The sequence below is a fragment of the Mustela nivalis genome (assembly GCF_964662115.1).
Source record: "Mustela nivalis genome assembly, chromosome: 18".
NCBI classification, from domain to species: Eukaryota; Metazoa; Chordata; class Mammalia; order Carnivora; family Mustelidae; genus Mustela; species Mustela nivalis.
In genome coordinates, this window is record NC_139037.1 from 12,075,835 (window position 1) to 12,092,508 (window position 16,674).

Sequence of the window (16,674 nt, forward strand, 5' to 3'; positions counted from 1 at the left end):
TTTTATTTGTTTATTTGAGACAGAGCATGTGGGTGGGTAGAGGGAGAGGGAGAAGCAGACTCCTGCTGAACAGGGAGCCCCACGCAGGGCTCCATCCCAGGACCCTGGGATCATGATTTGAGCCAAAGGCAGACACATGGCTGACTGAGCCACCCAGGTGCCCTATGTTAAAGGTTTTATACACACACATACACACACACACTCAAGAGATAACTAGAATTAATACATTAAAAATCATTTGTATAGGGGTGACCTGAGATCCTAACCTAAGCTGAAACCAAGAGGTGGATGCTTAACTGACTTAGGCACCCAGGTGCCCCAAAGAACTATATTCTTTAATAGAAAGTGCTGCTAATAAACATAGCAACAGGGGCCCCTGGGAGACTCAGTTGGTTAAGCATCTGCCTTCAGCTCAGGTCATGATCCTGGGGTCCTGAGATCCAGTCCTGCGTTGGACTGCCCCCTCCGCAGGGAGGCTGCTTCTCTTTCTCCTCCGTCTGCTTGCCGCTCCCCATGCTTGTGCTTATTTTCTCTCTCTCTCTGTCAAATAAAGAAATAAAATATTTTTTAAAGATTTTATTTCTTTATTTGACAGAGAGAGAGATACAGTGAGAGAGGGAACACAAGCAGGAAGAGTGGAAGAGGGAGAAGCAGGCTTCCCGAGGAGCAGGGTGCCTGGTGTGAGGCTCAATCCCAGGATGCTAGGATCATGACCTGAGTCAGTCAGCCCCTTAATGACTGAGCCGTTCAGGCGCCCTAAATATAATATTTTTAAAAAATAAAAATAAAAATAGGTGACAAGTATAAATAGATTATTTATAATGAAAAAGATGTCTAATAAACCATTAAAATTTGATTGTCTCTTATTGTTAAAAGTGTGAAACTTAAAAGACAAATGAGTGCATTATTTTCATCCATCTGATTAGCAAATATAAAAAATCTGATAAATACATAATATTGATGGGAATATGGGGATATAAGCTTTCTCTAGCCCACTGATTAGCCAGCTGCTACCCATTGGCCTAATCCAGACCACTGCCTATTTTTATGCATAAAGTTTTATTGGAACACTTCCACACCCATTCAGTTACATACTATCTTTGGTGCTTTCCATGCTATAATAGAAAGATTGAGTAATTTCAACAGTTACTGTATATAGGTCCCTATAAGTATAAAAGATTTTTCTTTCAGGCCTTTTGCAGAAAAGGTGGTTAAACTCTGCTCTGCCTGTGAATAAGAATATAAATATGAAAACTTCTTTGTAAAGCAGTCAACTTAAAATATGTATATACTTTGGCTTAACATTTTTACTTCTAAGAATAGAAGTGGTAATAGTTATACTTAAAAGAACTGATTCAAATATGTCCATAAGGGGATTTTGTGGCATTATTTATGAAGTAAAAAATTAGGGAAAATATTCAAAATCCATCAGTCAAGTGACTCTGGCATAGGGGGATCCCAGAAAGTAGCTAATTTAGACCTAGGAGTCCTAAAAGGCTCGAGAAGAGGAAGGATTTGACACTGTTAAAAATAGGGACAAAGTATACAGAAAATAGAAAATTATGTCCTTACAAAAAGAGAAGATTAGGACACAGAGACAGAGGGAAAACCATGTGAGGATACAAGAAGAAAAGTCTCAGAAGAAATCAGTACTGCTAACACTTTAATCTCAGACATCTAAACTCCAGAATTGTGAGAAAATAAATCTCTTGCTTAAGCCAACTGGTCTGTGGTATTTTGTTAGGCAGCCCTAGCAAACTAATACACTTTTTTTGGGTTGGGATGGGTTGTGTGATAATCTTTCCCATTAAAACTAGTGGATCAAGTTTAAAAAATTAGACAGCTTTCCACCTACTGGGGGTGTTCTGGAATAAATTAGTGTTGTTAAGCAAGAGATAAAATTAGTTATGAAGAATTGTTAGGCCAATATATTTGAAAATGTTTGCACAGTGGACAAATTACTAGAGAAAGAAATTTACCAAAACCAACACAAGAAGTAGAAAATTTGTGTGGCCTATATTTATTTTAAAAAATTAATCTGTAAATAAAAATCTTTACTGGCTGACTGGCTCAGTATCTTGATCTTGGTGTTTTAAGTTTGAGCACCACATGGGGTGTAGAGATTACTTAAATGAATAAAACTTTAAATATTTATTTATTTATAAAGTTTTTATTTATTTATTTGAGATAGAGCCAGAGAGAGAACAAGCAGGGTGAAGGGCAGAGGGAGAAGCAGACTCCCCGCTGAGCAGGGAGCCTGATGTGGGGCTTGATCTGAGGACTCCAGAATCATGACCTGAGGTGAAGGCAGCCACTCAACCAACTGAGCCATCCAAGTGTCCCTTAAAAAATATTTTTTAAAAAATGAAGCTTTAAATAAAAATCCCATAAAGAAAGCATTAGATGTTTAAGTATCTGCCCTCGGCTTAGGTCATGATCCTGGGGTCCTGGGATCGAGTCCCACATTGGGCTCCCTGCACCTTGGGAGCCTGCTTCTCCCTTTGCCTCTCCTCCTTCTCTCTCTCTCTCTGTCTCTCTCATGAGTAAATAAATAGAATCTTTTAAAAAGGATTTTATTTATTAAAGATAGACAACTTGACACAAGCTGGGGGAGATACAGAGGGAGAGGGAGAATCAGGCTCCCCACTGAGCAGGGAACCCAGTGAGGGGCTCAAACCAGGACTCTGGGATCATGACCTGAGCTGAAGATAGATACTTAACTGACTGAGCCACCTAGGTGCCCCAATATCAGTCTTCTTTTTTTTTTTTTTTAAATTTATTTATTGGACAGAGAGAGAGATCACAAGTAGGCAGAGGCAGGCAGAGAGAGAGGAGGAAGCAGGCTCCCTGCCGAGTAGAGAGCCTGATGTGGGGCTCGATCCCAGCACCCTGGGATCATGACCTGAGCCGAGGGCAGAGGATTAACCCACTGAGCCACCCAGGCGCCCCCCCAATATCAGTCTTCTAAAGGATAAAAAAAAGCAGAAATGTTTTTCTATTCATTATGAGGCTAACATTACCTTAGTATCACATAACAAGGATAAAACAAGAAGGAAAACATAGGCCAGTGTCACTTGTGAACCATAGATTAAAAAATGTTAACCAAATTAGTAGCAAACTGAATCCACTAAAATATAAGAAGGGAAATACATCAGGACTGCACTGGATTTATTGCAGAACTGTGAGGTTAATTTAACATTTGAAAAGTTAGTTACAATAAAGGAGAAAAAGTTATGTCATCATCTCAGTAGGTACATTAAATCATTTGACTAAATTCAATACTGATTTTTTAAGCTTCTAATACGGGAAATTTTCTAATGTTAGTAATTAGACTGCAGGCTGCAGGATATAAGATTAGTAGATTAAAAAGCCAGCTGTATTGCTACTGACCAGCAATGAATGATCTGAAAATGAAATTAAAACAACTATATTTACAATAGCATCAAGAAGAATCAAATACTTACGAATAAATTTAACATGGGGTGCTTAGGTGGCTCAGTGGGTTAAGCCTCTTTCTTCTGCTCTGGTCATGATCTCAGGATCCTGAGATCGAGCCCCGCATCAGGCTCCCTGCTCAGCCGGGAACCTGTTTCCCCCTCTCTCTGCCTGCCTCTCTGCCTGCTTGTGATCTCTGTCAAATAAATAAATAAAATCCTTTAAAAAAAAATTAAATAAATTTAACCAAAAAAGTATAAGACTGGTATACTGAACTCCATGGAAAACATCTTTGAACAAAATTGAAGATGATTTAAAGGAAAAGACATCCTGTTTTATGGATTGGAAAATATAATATTGTTAAGATGGTAATACTCTCCAAGTTGATCTACATTCAGGCAATTCCTGTCAAAATTTCTGCTGACAACTTTGCAGAAATTGACATACTGACCCTAAAATTCATATGGAAATGCGAGGGATCCAAAAGACCCAAAACAGTCTTGAAAAAAGAACAAATTCATAATTCCCGATTTCAAAATTTATTGTAGAGTCACAGTAATCAAGACTGTGTGGTACTTGCATAAGGATAGATATATAGATCAGTGTAATAGAATTGAGAATTCAGAAAAAACATTCATTTATAGTGAACTGATTTTCAGCAAGGGTGCCAAGATAATACACTGGGGGTAAATAGGAGACTTTTCAACAGATGGTTCTGGAACAGCTTGATATCCACATACCTCAAGATGAATGTGGACCCCTATTTCATACCATATATATAAAAATGGATCGAAGACCTAAATATAAGAGCTAAATTATAAATCACCCAGATAAAACTGTAGATGTAAATCTTAATGACATTAGATTAGGCGAAGGTTTTTAAGGTATGATACCTAAAGTACAACTAACCAAAGACAAAATAAAGTGAAATTCATCAAAATTTAAAACTTCTGTGGCTTCAGAGAGTACTGTCAAGAAAATTGAAAGCCCAAGGAATGAGAGAAAATATTTGCAAATCATATATCCAATAAGGGTCTAGTAATGAGAACATACTTAAAAAAACTTCTTACAGCTCAACAATAAACAAATTTTAAAATTATCACTCTTCGCAGATGATATGATACTATATGTGGAAAACCCAAAAGACTCCACTCCAAAACTGCTAGAACTTATACAGGAATTCAGTAAAGTGTCAGGATATAAAATCAATGCACAGAAATCAGTTGCATTTCTCTACACCAACAGCAAGACAGAAGAAAGAGAAATTAAGGAGTCAATCCCATTTACAATTGCACCCAAAACCATAAGATACCTAGGAATAAACCTAACTAAAGAGGCACAGAATCTATACTCAGAAAACTATAAAGTACTCATGAAAGAAATTGAGGAAGACACAAAGAAATGGAAAAATGTTCCATGCTCCTGGATTGGAAGAATAAATATTGTGAAAATGTCTATGCTACCTAAAAGCAGTCTACACATTTAATGCAATTCCTATCAAAGTACCATCCAACTTTTTCAAAGAAATGGAACAAATAATTCTAAAATTTATATGGAACCAGAAAAGATCTCGAATAGCCAAAGGGATATTGAAAAAGAAAGCCAACGTTGGTGGCATCACAATTCCAGACTTCAAGCTCTATTACAAAGCTGTCATCCTCAAGACAGCATGGTACTGGCACAAAAACAGACACATAGATCAATGGAACAGAATAGAGAGCCCAGAAATAGACCCTCAACTCTACAGTCAACTAATCTTCGACAAAGCAGGAAAGAATGTCCAATGGAAAAAAGACAGCCTCTTCAATAAATGGTGCTGGGAAAATTGGACAGCCACATGCAGAAAAATGAAATTGGACCATTTCCTTATACCACACACAAAAATAGACTCAAAATGGATGAAGGACCTCAATGTACGAAAGGAATCCATCAAAATCCTTGAGGAGAACACAGGCAGCAACCTCTTCGACCTCAGCCGCAGCAACATCTTCCTAGGAACATCGCCAAAGGCAAGGAAGCAAGGGCAAAAATGAACTATTGGGATTTCATCAAGATCAAAAGCTTTTGCACAGCAAAGGAAACAGTTAACAAAATCAAAAGACAACTGACAGAATGGGAGAAGATATTTGCAAACGACATATCAGATAAAGGACTAGTGTCCAGAATCTATAAAGAACTTAGCAAACTCAACACCCAAAGAACAAATAATCCAATCAAGAAATGGGCAGAGGACATGAACAGACATTTCTGCAAAGAAGACATCCAGATGGCCAACAGACACATGAAAAAGTGCTCCATATCACTCGGCATCAGGGAAATACAAATCAAAACCACAATGAGGTATCACCTCACACCAGTTAGAATGGCTAAAATCAACAAGTCAGGAAATGACAGATGCTGGCGAGGATGAGGAGAAAGGGGAACCCTCCTACACTGTTGGTGGGAATGCAAGCTGGTGCAGCCACTCTGGAAAACAGCATGGAGGTTCCTCAAAATGTTGAAAATAGAACTGCCCTATGACCCAGCAATTGCACTATTGGGTATTTACCCTAAAGATACAAACGTAGTGATCCAAAGGGGCACATGCACCCGAATGTTTATAGCAGCAATGTCCACAATAGCCAAACTATGGAAAGAACCTAGATGTCCATCAACAGATGAATGGATCAAGAAGATGTGGTATATATACACAATGGAATACTATGCAGCCATCAAAAGAAATGAAATCTTGCCATTTGCGACAACATGGACGGAACTAGAGCGTATCATGCTTAGTGAAATAAGTCAAGCAGAGAAAGACAACTATCATATGATCTCCCTGATATGAGGAAGTGGTGATGCAACATGGGGGCTTAAGTGGGTAGGAGAAGAATAAATGAAACAAGATGGAATTGGGAGGGAGACAAACCATAAGTGACTCTTAATCTCACAAAACAAACTGAGGGTTGCTGGGGGGGAGGGGGTTTGGGAGAAGGGGGTGGGATTATGGACATTGGGGAGGGTATGTGCTTTGGTGAGTGCTGTGAAGTGTGTAAACCTGGTGATTCACAGACCTGTACCCCTGGGGATAAAAATATATGTTTATAAAAAATAAAAAAATTAAGATTTGAAAAAATAAAATAAAATAAAATAAGCAATGGATTTGAATAAACATCTCTCTGAAGAAATATACAGATGGCAATAAGCACATGAAAAGATGCTCGACAACATTCATCTTAAGGAAATGCAAATCAGAATTACAATATATTATATTATACCTACTAGGATGACTGTAATAAAAAAGACAATAACATGTTGAAAATATGGGGAAATTGGAATCCTCATACATTGCTGGTGGGAATGTGAAATGGTATAGCCACTACAAAAGATAGTCTGGTAGTTCTTCAAAAGGCTAAACAGTTGTGATCTGAACAATCAGTTCCACAACTAGAGACTCCCAAGATGGTTGAAATCATGTTCACATAAAATTGTGTACACAGGTGTTCATAGAAGCAATAATTATAGCATTGAATAAGTGGAAACAGCCCAAATATCTATCAACTGATAATGGATAAATGAGACATGATAAAGCCATGTAGTAGAATAATATTTGGCAGGAAAAAGGAATGAAGTACTGATAACATGCCACAGTAAAGATGAAACTTGGGAACTGGACACAAAAGGTTACATATTTTACGTTTCTGTTTATATGAAATGTCTAGAATAGGCAAATCAACAGAAGATTAGTGGTTGCCAAGGGCTGGGGGAAGTGGGGAGTAGGAAGTGACTGCTACTAGGTATGGCATTTCTTTTGAAAAATTTATTATCATTATTATTTAATTCCAGTACACTTAACATACAGTGTTATATGAATTTCAGGTGTACAACATAGTGAGTCAACAATTCCATACATCACTCAGTCCTCATCACAACAGTTGCACTCCTTAATTCCCATCACGTATTTCACCTAGCCTCCTACCATCTCCCCTCTGGTAACCATCAGTTTTTTATCTGCAGTTAAGAGTCTTTTCTTGGTTGGTCTCTCTTTCTCTCTCTTTTTTCTCTCTTTGCTTGTTTGGTTTCTTAAATTCCACATATAATGAGATCATATAGTATCTGTCTTTCTCTGACTGACTGACTTTGCTTACCATTATACCCTTTAACTCCATGAACTTTCATGTTGGGATGATGAAAGTATTCTAGAATTAGATAGTGGTGACAGTTGTCAAAATTTGAATATACCAGTAGACACTAAAGTATACTTTAGAAGTGTGAATTCAGTAGTACATAAATTATATCTCAGGAGTATAATATAATCAACCCTCATGTAATTACCCCCCAGCTTCAGCTATTTGTTCAGATCCACCCTGTGCCATCTCTCTTCCTGCTTACTTCCCCTCCTTTTGTATTATTTTGAAACAGAACCCAGACATCATTTCATTTGTTAATATTTTGTTAAATACCTCTAAAAGATAAGGCTTTATTTAAAAAATAGCCACAATACTGTTATATCTGAAAATGTCATAATTCCTTACTATAATCAGTTAACTAATTAAGGTTCAGATTTCTAACTTCAACACCAATCTTAGAACAGAATTTATTTAATTAACCTGATCATGTGTGGTTATAAAAAGACCAATAGCAGCAAAAATAAACCATTGGGACTACATCAAAATAAAGTGTTTCTGCATAGCAAAGGAAACAATCAACAAAGCCAAAAAGGCATTTCCAATAAAGGATTAATATCCAAAATATATAAAGAAGTATTACAATTCAGTACCCCCAAAATAAATAATCCAATTAAAAATAGGCAGAAGACATAAACAGACATTTCTCCAAAGAAGACATCCAGATGGCTAGCAGACACATGTAAAGATACTCAGCATCATTCATCATCAGGGAAATGCAAATCAAAACTACATTGAGCTCTCACTTTACACCCATCAAAATGACTAAAATCAACAACACAAGAAACAACAAGTTTTGGTGAAGATGTGGAGAAAAAGAAACCCTTGGGCACTGTTCATGGGAATGCACACTGGAGCTGCCACTGTGAAAAACAGCATGAAGTTTCCTCAAAAAATTAAAAATAGAACTACCCTATTATCTAATAATCACACTACTTGGTATTTACCCCCCAAAATAGAAAAACATTAATTCAAAGGGATAATACATGCACCCTGATGTTCATAGCAACATTATTTACAATAGCCAAACTATGGAAAGAGCCCAAGTGTCTGTACATAGATGAATGGGAAAGAAAAGGTAATCATAAAAGAATATAATAAATATATAGGAATATTACTCAGCCATAAAAATGAATGAAATCTTGCCCCTTGAAACACCATGGATGGATATAGAGAATATAATGCTAAGCGAAAATAAGAGAAAGACGAATATTGTATGTTCTTATGTGAAATTGAACAAAACAAGGTAGCAAAAGACAAAAAGAAGAAACAAACTAAGAAACAGACTCTTAACTGTGGAAGACAAACTGTTGGTTACAAGAGGGGAGGTGAGTGGGGGGATGAGTGAAATAGGAGATAGGGGGACGCCTGAGTGGCTCAGTTGGTTGGACGACTGCCTTTGGAGTCCTGGGATCGAGTCCCGCATCGGGCTCCCTGCTCCATGGGGAGTCTGCTTCTGCCTTTGATTTCTCCTCGCTCATGTTCTCTCTCACTACCTCTCTCTCAATAAATAAATAAATAAATAAATAAATAAATAAAATCTTAAAAAAAAAAAAAAAAAGAAATAGGAGATAGGAATTAAAGAGTACACTTGTCATAATGAAAATAAAATAAAATGATAAAGAAAAACCACTTCCCAATGGGATACAAGCAGAAAAAAGAGCAATATACATTTTCTTTTGTAATCAGAAAGGCTGATACACATTAGTAGCAGTGAAGAAGTGAAAGAATTCAAAATATTAAGTCCTAATGTCTTATAAAGTGTAAAGGGCTACATCTAGACTGAAAGAAAAAAAAAAAGAACTACAGCAAACATGATGAAATATTAACAGCTTTCTTCTTCCTCAAGACTATTCTTGGCGGGGAGCCTGGGTGGCTCAGTGGGTTAAAACCTCTGCCTTCGGCCCAGGTCATGATATAGCCTACTGCACAAGGGCTAGGATCTCTGTGACCATGAGCTAACTATGTCTACTCACTAAGGGTGTCATACTTTGGGCTTCCCTGATGTGGTGACTGGTACCTGCGTATTTCCCTCATGGGGACCCTGAAAGCTATGACCAGAGGGTTGTTACTGGTGATGGTAGCTCCCATGGCTCTTGAGTTTTCTAAGCCAAGGCACCTTGTGAGTCTTGCCTTCTCACACCTAAGCTGTTATCTGGAGAGAACTTACCTCCAGATGACTACGTAGACTGCTGCCAGGATTTCTGTTGAAGAGTAGTTGGTGATGCTCTGGTGACAAGTTGTGGTTCCTGTCTCCTATTCTTTCTACAGACCTCCAGACTCTAGCTGCTGATTTCACATTTCTACTCTGTCTGATAATAATAATATTATGTATTTCTCGGGATATATGCTCTTTTACATCATCAATAATGTAAATTCTATCTAGCATTGTGATTTATCTATATCACAATATCTATATCAGGAAAAAGCATATTAAAGTTCATTCCGTATCTTCTGTAGTATAAAGCTATTACAGAATATCTAAAACTAACAAGTCAGGAAACAGCAAGTAGTTAATAAAAGTGTAAAGTTAGGGCCACCTGGGTGGCTCAGTTGGTTAAGCATCTGCCTTCAGCTCAGGTCATAATCCCAGGATCTTGGGATCGAGTCCCACGTCATGGCCTCCCTCCTTAGTGGGAAGTCTGCTTCTCCCTGTCCCTCTGCCCCCCCCCCACCTCTCTCTCTGTCTCTCTGGCTTTCGTTCTCTCTTTTAAAAAGTGTCGAGTTAATTACCCTAAGAAAAAGCTAAAGGAATTTAAAGTATTTGTCTCTGGGGAGTTGGTAGGACTTCAGAAAGGGACTTGTCAGGGAACTGGTCTGATTTTTTATCTGCATTTATAGAACTATTTGACTAAACAGCTTTGATCTAAAATTTTTGAGATGAATAAAAGAGTAAGTGGATAAAATGAGCTATACAGGCTTTCAAGGAGCTTGACTATGAAGGAAGGTTTTTCCTTCACCATCTGTACCAAAAACTTGTCACTATCCTGACTTTTTCAGATATATCCCATCTTCTCCCATCCAGCATTTCTTGCCTTTAACTGGTCTGCTAACCCCCACCTAGTCTGGCCTTTCTTTGCACTGCGACCAAAGTTGACCTTTTGAGTTCTCTGGTTAAATTGTTCACTGGCTTCCCGTTTCCTATTAGATAAACTACACATTCTTTAAGGTAAGCTCTGATACTCTGTGTCATCTGATCCCTGCTTACAGCCCAGCCCCATCTTTCATTACCTTAACCTAGCCATCCCGAGCTATAGGTGTCCTTAGAAGTTATAATTACTCTTTCTGTCCTTTTTAGCCTTGTACTCCTAGAACCCCAGTCTCCCTCAGTTCACCTGACAAAATTCCTTAGGATCGAGCCCGGTGTCACAATCACTACCTCCCCACGTACCCCTCCTCTACATTCACTGAGCTATGTTCTTCCTTCGTATCCCCATAACATCTCCGGTATGCATCTGGTGTCACATTTATCACACTATATTTCCATTGCTTATTTGCTTCCCAGGCTGACTGTTTGTCGCTTGGCTCCCGTGGTTGAGCTCCTTGAATGCTGAGACAGTGGCTTTTTTTCTTCTTCACCCTTCATGTTGTCATCTAGCAAGATTCCAGGTTATAGTAGTTACTCAGTATGTGTCTAGGAGAGGGAGATGGGTAAGTGGGTGGATTCGTAAGTGAACATCTTGTGTTTAAGAAAATTGAAGCTGAACTACATCCTGTTAACCGATAGCACTTAGTGTCAAATTGCAGTTATTTTTCTAGTTGACAGTAACCACTCAACCACTCAGGAGGTCGGGACAGGTATCAAATATGATGCAGGTAATCAACTCCCAAAATCAGGTGTGAATGTATGTTTATATTCTCTTGAAGAAAAGGTACTGGTGGAAACCCGTGTTGAATTCCTTTTGTACTTTCCTTCGTGAAGGAATAATCATGCATTACTAGCTCATACTAAAAATAAAAGACCAGACGTAGATTCATGGTTGGTAAAGGATGGGTGGAGGAAGGATGAGGAGGGATAAAACAGCTGTGGGGTTTCTGTTGGGGACGACGAGCATGTCCGCGAATTAGACACTGGTGTTTGCACAACCGTGTGAATGTACTGAAAGCCACTGAATCTGGACACTTCAAAATGGTGACTTTTATAGTCTGTGAATCAAACCTCAAAAAATTAAAAACAAAAATTAGACATTCCAAAGTTAAAGGTTAAAGACATTTCAGAAGCTCTAAGTGATTATCTAAATGGCTTTGACAGAAAATCAGTTTCTAGGCCATTACAGGACATCTGAGTTTGTGTTAGATAAAGTAAGGAAGCCCCCTGTAGTTTGTATTTTATAATTTTTCTGTCATTTGTTTTTGTTTATGGGATATCCTTGAGCCGCCAGACAGGGTTTCTTTCTTACTTCTCTCTCCCTCCCTCCCTGCCTTCTCCCTTCCACCTTCCATCATTCGTTCCTTCCTTCCTTCCTTTTTTTTTTTCTTTTTTAAGATTTTATTTATTTATTTGACAGAAAGAGAGAGAGCACAAGCAGGGGGATCGGCAGGCAGAGCAGGCGAGGGAGAAGCAGGCTCCCTGCTCAGCAAGGAGCCTGATGTGGGACTCGATCCCAGGACGCTGGGATCATGACCTGAGCCAAAGGCAGGCACCTAACTGGCTGAGCCACCCAGGCGCCTTTCCTTTCTTCCTTCCTTTCAAAGAAGTCAGCCATAGGTCACTCAGTAAGGAATCTTTGGTTTGATGTACACACAGAATGCTCTTAATTTTAAAAGAAGAATGTTGCTTTAATTTTAAAATACAAAAGTTAGGAGTACCTAGGTGGCTCATTCGGTTAAGCATCTGCCTTGGGCTCGGGTGGTCCCGGGATCAAGCCCCCACATTGGGCTCCCTGCTCAACAGGGAGTCTGCTTCTCCCTCTCCCTCTGGCCTTCCCCTGCTCTTGCTCTCTCTCTCTCTCTCTCTCAAATAAATAATATTTTTAAATATTTTATTTATTAAATTAAAAAATAAAATATAAAATGTAATTACCAAGTAGTACTGACTTAATTCATAGATAATTGTAAAATGTGTTTGTCTAAATTCTAACCTTGTCTTTTGAATCACTGGATTTGTCTTTGCTTGTGTGGAGCCAGGAGGCCCAAGATTCCTTCAGTTAGAACTAAGTTTCTCCTATACCCACATTCTCAGTTTTGCCTCATATGTCCTATTGGTTGAACTTGTCACTCATTATGGTATAAATTTATTTTTTTGTTCCTCTATTTAACAAATATTTGTTGATGTCTGTGTGTTCTGTCACTCTCTCTTATAGGCACTGGGCATACACTGTGCTGAGCAAGGCACAGCTCCTTTTAGAGCTTTTGTTACAGATGGTGGCCAGTGTTTTTTTTCTAAAAACTCACTTATTGATGGTAGTTGAAGGGTTAGAGCTTTTTGCTGGCTTGCTTTTTTCTTTAGGGGGGAAGAGAAGAAATACTACTCATCCTTCATATTTTATTTATTCACAGATTTTTTTTTCCAGTACTCCTATATGGAATTAAGTGCTTATTTCTGTGTTGTTCCCAACACAGGTGATTTAAGCCTCTGTTACACTTCTAAAAAAGCAGATCTGGCGGGGCGCCTGGGTGGTTCAGTAGGTTAAAGCCTCTGCCTTCAGCTCAGGTCATGATCCCAGGGTCCTGGGATCGAGCCTTGAGTCAGGCTCTCTGCTCAGTGGAGAGCCTGCTTCCTCCTCTCTCTCTCTCTCTACTTGTGATCTCTGTTTGTCAAATAAATAAATAAATAAATAACAACGAGCTCTGGTTATGTCACTCTCTTAATTTCCCTTCAGTGACTCTTGGGTTGAAGTTCAGACAAGGCTTACAAGGGTTGTCAGAATCAGTCTTCCATCTAACTTTCAGTTCCTCTAACATGCTCTGTTTACCTTTTGGTGAGCTTCTATGCATGCTGTTTCATTTACCTAAAACAGTCTTCTCCCTCCCCCTTTACTGTGGCTAACGGCTAATCTCTCAGGGTTTCATCTTAGATAGCACTTTCCATAGTACACTTTACTTGACTAAACTTCCCAACACAGTCCGGGGTCCTCCTCCCCTGTACTGCTGGGATACCTTGTATTGCTCACACTGCTTACCATTGACCGTAGCCACCACTGGATGGTGTAGTCCTTTTTTCTTTCTCCTTTTGTTTTGTCCCCTAGTTCCTAGTACAATACAAACTCAAACATGTTTTTCTGTTTCCTCTAATAGCCTATGAAGACCTTGAGTTCAGACTGTGTGTGGTATAGTGCAAGTGCTAAGCACACGTTTCAGTGCATCAGTGAGTGAGTGAGTGTATTGTTTATTCTTGGAATATAGCCAAGAGAAAGGCTTGGAGCTGCATCTCTCTCCCCCATTCTCTTCATGTTCAGCATCATACAAAGTCTGTGCTCTGCCTCTCCATCTGAGCTGGGTGTAAGGGCCATTTATGCTACTTTTCAGAAATTGAATCATACATTGAAAATTGTTAAGTAAATCTGCAAAAGGTATGGTAAAATTCAGCACTCATCTGTAAATAGTTATGGCTTCAGATAATTTAGAGTTTAAAACATGTTAAAAAACAGTTGTGTAAAGTAGACCTTACGGAGTATGTGTCAAGACAAAGGAGGGTTTTAAAGGAATGAAGATAGATAGGCCTGCCTACTAGACGCTTGGCATCTCCCCTTTATGAAACTGATCTGTGGAAGCCCTGTGAATTGCGAAATCTGTGAGTAAACCCACTAAGTCTGAGCTTCTGGGTTAAACTTCTTGATTTAATAGAATTTGGCTTATACAACCTTGTTAATGTTTTCTCTGAAACCTTACCAGAGATTTTTTCTTGAGTTAAAAAAAATTGTCCTTAAGTGGAAAAAGAAGTATGCCTGAATGGTAGTGTTTTATTTTGTCTGCCCATTTTTTCCTTTTATCTGTAAACACGATGACATTTTTATCTTCCTTTTCTTTTCATTAACTGAATATGCTTTATCTGACTTTGTATAATGGACTTTAATCACTTACAGTAACCATTGATGAAAAATTTCATACTATTCTAACTGGAGTTTTTGTTTGTTTTTTCTTTTGTTCATAGTTGTTGTGGAATTACAAGCTGAATCTAACTACAGACCCCAAATTTGAATCTGTGGCCAGAGAGGTTTGCAAATCTACCATATCAGAGGTAGGTTGTAAAAGATTTTTGTGGCTATTTAATGACTTAGAAGAAAACATTACATCTCTTGACCTGGCCAGTCATTAAGGGAGGAATGACTGGACTCAGTTACTTTTCTTAGAATTCCCATCTGTCTTGGCTGAGAGAGAAGCCACAGTGGCGGGGTGTGTAATCAGCCTCCTTTTTGTTAATGTTCACCTATATTTATCTTAGGCTGCTGTTGATTCAGACAGATTGAAAATCGGGCTCCGTTGATCCCCGAACAGAGGACACAACTGCTTCTGTCATCAGTGCTCCACTCGTACTTTTTGCAGTCTGCTGATGTCTGAAGCTTTTCAGAATGGGTCTCCCCAGGAGGCCTGTAAATGTTTCTAAGTTACGCAGTGGGTTCAGTTGAACCATAGAGGCATATGCTTCAAATAATAGGAATTGACATTTAAAAAGTTTGTGACAAGAATTGTGTCTATTGTTATAGATGGGTGTTGAGTATAAAAACAAAAATAATTAATGAAAATGTACAGCATTGTAAAGATGCTAATTGGGGAAAATTTTCAATTGTCTTGGTTCAGTGTGAACTACAGATAGTATGGTTAGTTGTATATACCAGTTTGATTGTCATGTGAGTCTATCCAGATTCATCAGAATAATTTCCCTCTTCACTGGCTTATAAAAGACACACACACACACACACACACACAACACGTATGCATAACTGGCTTTCTTATAATGTGTATATAATGATGGTCCTCTTGTAACCTTTTGGGGTATTGTGGTTTTGTGAATGATTTCAAGTAAAAATGAGAATTCATCCCTTCCTAGAGGGAGATTATACCGAAGTCAGGAAAATTAAATATCAGGAAGAACATAGTTGCCAACAAAATGTTTTACTTTACATCTCCTTCTCTTGCAATTCTGCTGGCAAGGAGAAAAGGGGTATCACAAGAATACCTGCAAACTGCAAACCAAACTTTCATTTACCCTCCATTTTTTAAAAAATTTCATTTATTTTTTGACAGAGACACAGTGAGAGAACACAAGCTGGGGGAGTGGGAGAGGGAGAGCAGACTCACCGTGGAACAGGGAGCCCGACGTGGAGCTCCACCCTCGGACCCTGGGATCAGGGTCTGAGCTGAAGGCAGAACACCCAGTGACTTAGCCACCCAGGTGCCCCTCTCCATTGCTGAGCCAAATACTGCTGGCTTTCCTCCTGCTTCTTGTCAAAAATAGTGATGGCAGCACTGCTCCCTGACCACTTCACAGTTTACTCCTATTCGTGACATGTTGATGCCTTAATATGGTGTTTTTTGCTGTTAATCATAGAAATTTTCTTTCTGTTGTATTAAGCTTCTAGCCAATAGAATGATTGAATAAAAGCATCAACTTTTAATTCAAACACTACCCCCTGTCCTAATTGATGATGAACTGAAATGCAAAGAGGTACTACATCTCTGTGTTTCAGTAAAATCCCAAGAGATTAAAGCTAAATATACATTTATGTTCTCATTGGGACTCCAATTTAAAATGTGCTCCTGATTTTTCTTCAGATATGTAAACTATTGATTGCCCAGTATAAGAGCTGTAAGAATGCTTGCACTTCACTAAGTTTTAAAACCCAGGCTTCTATTGCTAGCTCTGTGTTCTTATACAGGCTTTTCTTTGGTTGAATTACAAATGCTGAGATTTTTTCAAACAGCTATTCCTTCTTTTACTTGTGAAACTTAACTCTATTTTGCTCAAAATCAAAACAAAAGCCTTTTCCTGGAAATATATTTATTACCCTCTTTCTGGGCGTCTCAAAACAAAAAACAAAAAGCCCTCAAGGTTAAGTTGAAAGAGTTGCATTCATCTTGACTGTGGAAGATCTCTGCTGCCTCTTGAAGCCAGAGCAAGACTATTTTCTTA

The 16,674-nt window shown here is 38.5% G+C and overlaps 1 protein-coding gene across 1 annotated transcript in view; it reads left to right on the forward strand.

Moving 5' to 3' along the window:
- GLG1 (golgi glycoprotein 1) overlaps positions 1–16,674 on the forward strand; it is a 158,314-nt gene that overhangs the window by 96,643 nt on the left and 44,997 nt on the right. The window contains exon 3 of the mRNA XM_082712196.1: positions 14,695–14,781. Within this exon, the coding sequence (XP_082568322.1) occupies positions 14,695–14,781 (87 nt within the window). The remainder of the gene's footprint in view (positions 1–14,694; positions 14,782–16,674) is intronic.